The 2871-nt window shown below is 35.2% G+C and overlaps 1 protein-coding gene across 1 annotated transcript in view; it reads left to right on the top strand.

Annotated features, from left to right (window-relative positions):
- Positions 276-2871, top strand: part of LOC104733857 — a 4184-nt gene continuing 1588 nt past the window's right edge. Inside the window, exons 1-4 of the mRNA XM_019233650.1 lie at positions 276-371; positions 677-995; positions 1082-1252; positions 1436-2866. Coding sequence (XP_019089195.1) covers positions 678-995; positions 1082-1252; positions 1436-2866 — 1920 coding nt within the window. The 5' untranslated portion in view covers positions 276-371; position 677. The remainder of the gene's footprint in view (positions 372-676; positions 996-1081; positions 1253-1435; positions 2867-2871) is intronic.

Below are 2871 nucleotides of genomic sequence, written 5' to 3'. Positions count from 1 at the left end.
CTTTCGATTTCTCAAAATTTATATGCTTATAATATATATTTTTAAGGTCTAAAATTAGTTTGACTATTATATTTTGTTAATAGTTTTTTGTATTCGAAAAATAACCATTATTATGTAAAGTTTGGTTATTAAAGATTGAGAAATACCCTAGAATGGCACACATTTGGGTTTTTGTTCCAAAACTAGCACACATGCTGGAATGTTCCAAAACTAGCATAATGAGTAATTAATAGAGAGATATATTCTTATTTTAAAAAATTCAAAAAAATCAAAACCCGATCTCTTACATTTCTCTCCGGCGAAGCTTCATGAATTTTCCGATCAGAGATCTTCATTTCTGATCTCAGATTTTCCCGTGAAGCTTTAATCAGGTACTAAATCTGTTGCCTTATCTTTCAATTTCTCTTTCTTCTTCTTCGTTTTTAGAGTTTGAAATTGTTGGGTTATCTTTCTTCTTCTTCGATCGATAGCTTCAATCATTGATTTCAGAGTTTGAAATTGTTGGGTTATCTTTCTTCTTCTTCAATCGATATCTTCAATCATTAATTTCAGAGTTTGAAATTGTTGAGTTCTTTGAATTAAGGAAGAAATTGCGATTTATGGCTCTATATAGATGAATTAGCAGATTCGGTAGTTTTTTTGTTCTGTGATTTTGGTTTTGTTGGCTTGATTGTAGAATGTTGGAGATATACTCTGTCTTTGGTGAGTGGAAAATTAATGACAAGCTTCATTGGAGATTCTTCGTTGATACAAACAAAGGTGGATGTCTTTGTGAAGTTTCTGAGAATATCACTTACAAGGATTTAATGAAGATTGTTTTTGAAGATTTCGGACTTGATGGTCTAGTTAAAGAGATTTCACTCAGCTATGAACTTCCAAAGATGAAATTAATTGTAGAAGATTCTCCTCCTATCTTCATTCGCAATGACCGCCAAGTCTGCACTTTTATCAGGAAGATACAAGAAAATCCTGAGATAGGACGTTTGTGTGTATCGGTAAGTACATGACTTTTACTTTTGTTTTCACTGTAACTTTCTTATACTTAATTCTTCATAGTTTTTTAACTTAATTCTTCTTGTAGGAATTTGATCAATCATTTGGTAGTGATATCTCAGTTTCTAAGCCACTTGGTGATACATGTTCAACCGCTGAAAAAGCAAAGAACAATAATTCATTTGCCTTGCCTGCTGATCGAGATCCTATTCTGATCTCTGCAGGAAGTTCACATACGACTGCACATGAAACACACAAGGTTAGTTTCCTTAATATAAGTTTTTAGACAAGATTCATATATGTTTAGGAACCCCTTCCTAAATCACAGAACATGATGAATATCAAGAATTTTAAGGATGAACTACTTAGGAACGGTTCAAGTATAAAGCTATAGTTACTTGCAAATGTTACTTTTCATTTACTAATCTTTTTATTTTTCTAGGAACTTAATCGGTCTATTGGAAGTGATGTTTCTACGACACATAATGATATAGAAATCTCAACAGCTGAAAAAGGAATAGGATCTTTTTTAGAGAATTTGGTTCCTGCTCCAGATCTCTCTCCTATATCTATGGTAGGTTCACATTCAACTCGAGGGGCTGATGATATATATGTGGACAGATATTTCAAGAACAAGGAAGAGTTGATGTTCAAGATGAGAAACTGGGCACTTGAATGGAGGTTTGAGTTCAGAGTTCGATGGTCAAACAAAACGAGAGTTATTTTGGGATGTGTTGATGATAAATGCAGTTGGCAATTGCGTGCGACTAGGCTAAAATCATCTGAATTCTTTGTGGTGAAGAAGTATTGTCATGAACACAATTGTGACACAACCCACAGGAATGCCAACCATAGACAAGCAACTGCAAAGTTGCTTGGGAGTTTTTACTGCAACAACTATGGAGAAAAGAAATTTGGTCTCAAACCAAAACAGATTATGGAATTGGCCAGAAAAGATCATGGAGTATACATACCATACAAAAAAGCCTGGAGAGCAAAAGAGGAAGGTCAGAATTTGGTTAGAGGCACTGCTGAGGACAGTTATTTACATCTAGCGAAATGGTTGTACATGGCAAGGGAAAAAAATCCAGGAACAGTTGCTTATCTTGAGTTGGATCCTATGAAGAATTTCAAATACGTATTCATCTCATTTGGCCAGTCGATTAGAGGTTTTTCTTTAATGAGAAGAGTGATTGCTGTTGATGGTACATTCCTAAAAGGAAAGTATAAGGGAACTTTGCTAGCAGCTACTGCACAAGATGGAGATTATCACTTATACCCGATAGCATTTGCCATTGTTGATTCAGAAAATGATATAGCATGGAATTGGTTGTTCAGGTGTTTGCTCACTATCATCCCTGATGCACCAGATTTGGTATTTGTTTCTGACCGTGCTTCATCCATTGAAAAAGCAATCTCAGAATTGTATCCAGCATCCCATCAAGGCATTTGCAATTTTCATCTCAAAAACAACATCAAAGTAAAGTTCAAGAGTAAAAGCTTCTTGCCTCTTGTCGAATCAGCAGCTAATGCTTTTACGTTTCATGAGTTTGAAGGTGCTTTTAGGGATATACAGAATTCTAATCCAAAACTGGCCAAGTATTTAGAAGAAGCTGATTTCAGGAAGTGGGCTCGTTGTTATGCACCATCTAACCGCTACAATATTATGACAACCAACATTGCTGAGTCATTGAATTCTATGTTAAAGGATCCTCGGGAGCTGCCAGTGATTTCACTTCTTGAGACAATCAGGATAACCCTTACAACATGGTTTCATGAGCGACGGGAAAAAGCTGCCAAACACAACAAGCGTGCTACACCAAATGTTACAGATAAGATAATATTAAGCTTCAGTAAGGCAATGAAACTAGATGTTTT

The sequence above is a fragment of the Camelina sativa genome, chromosome 12, assembly GCF_000633955.1.
Source record: "Camelina sativa cultivar DH55 chromosome 12, Cs, whole genome shotgun sequence".
Lineage (NCBI taxonomy): Eukaryota > Viridiplantae > Streptophyta > Magnoliopsida > Brassicales > Brassicaceae > Camelina > Camelina sativa.
The sequence above is the reverse complement of the archived record's forward strand: the minus strand, read 5'-3'. Positions and strand labels throughout refer to the sequence as shown.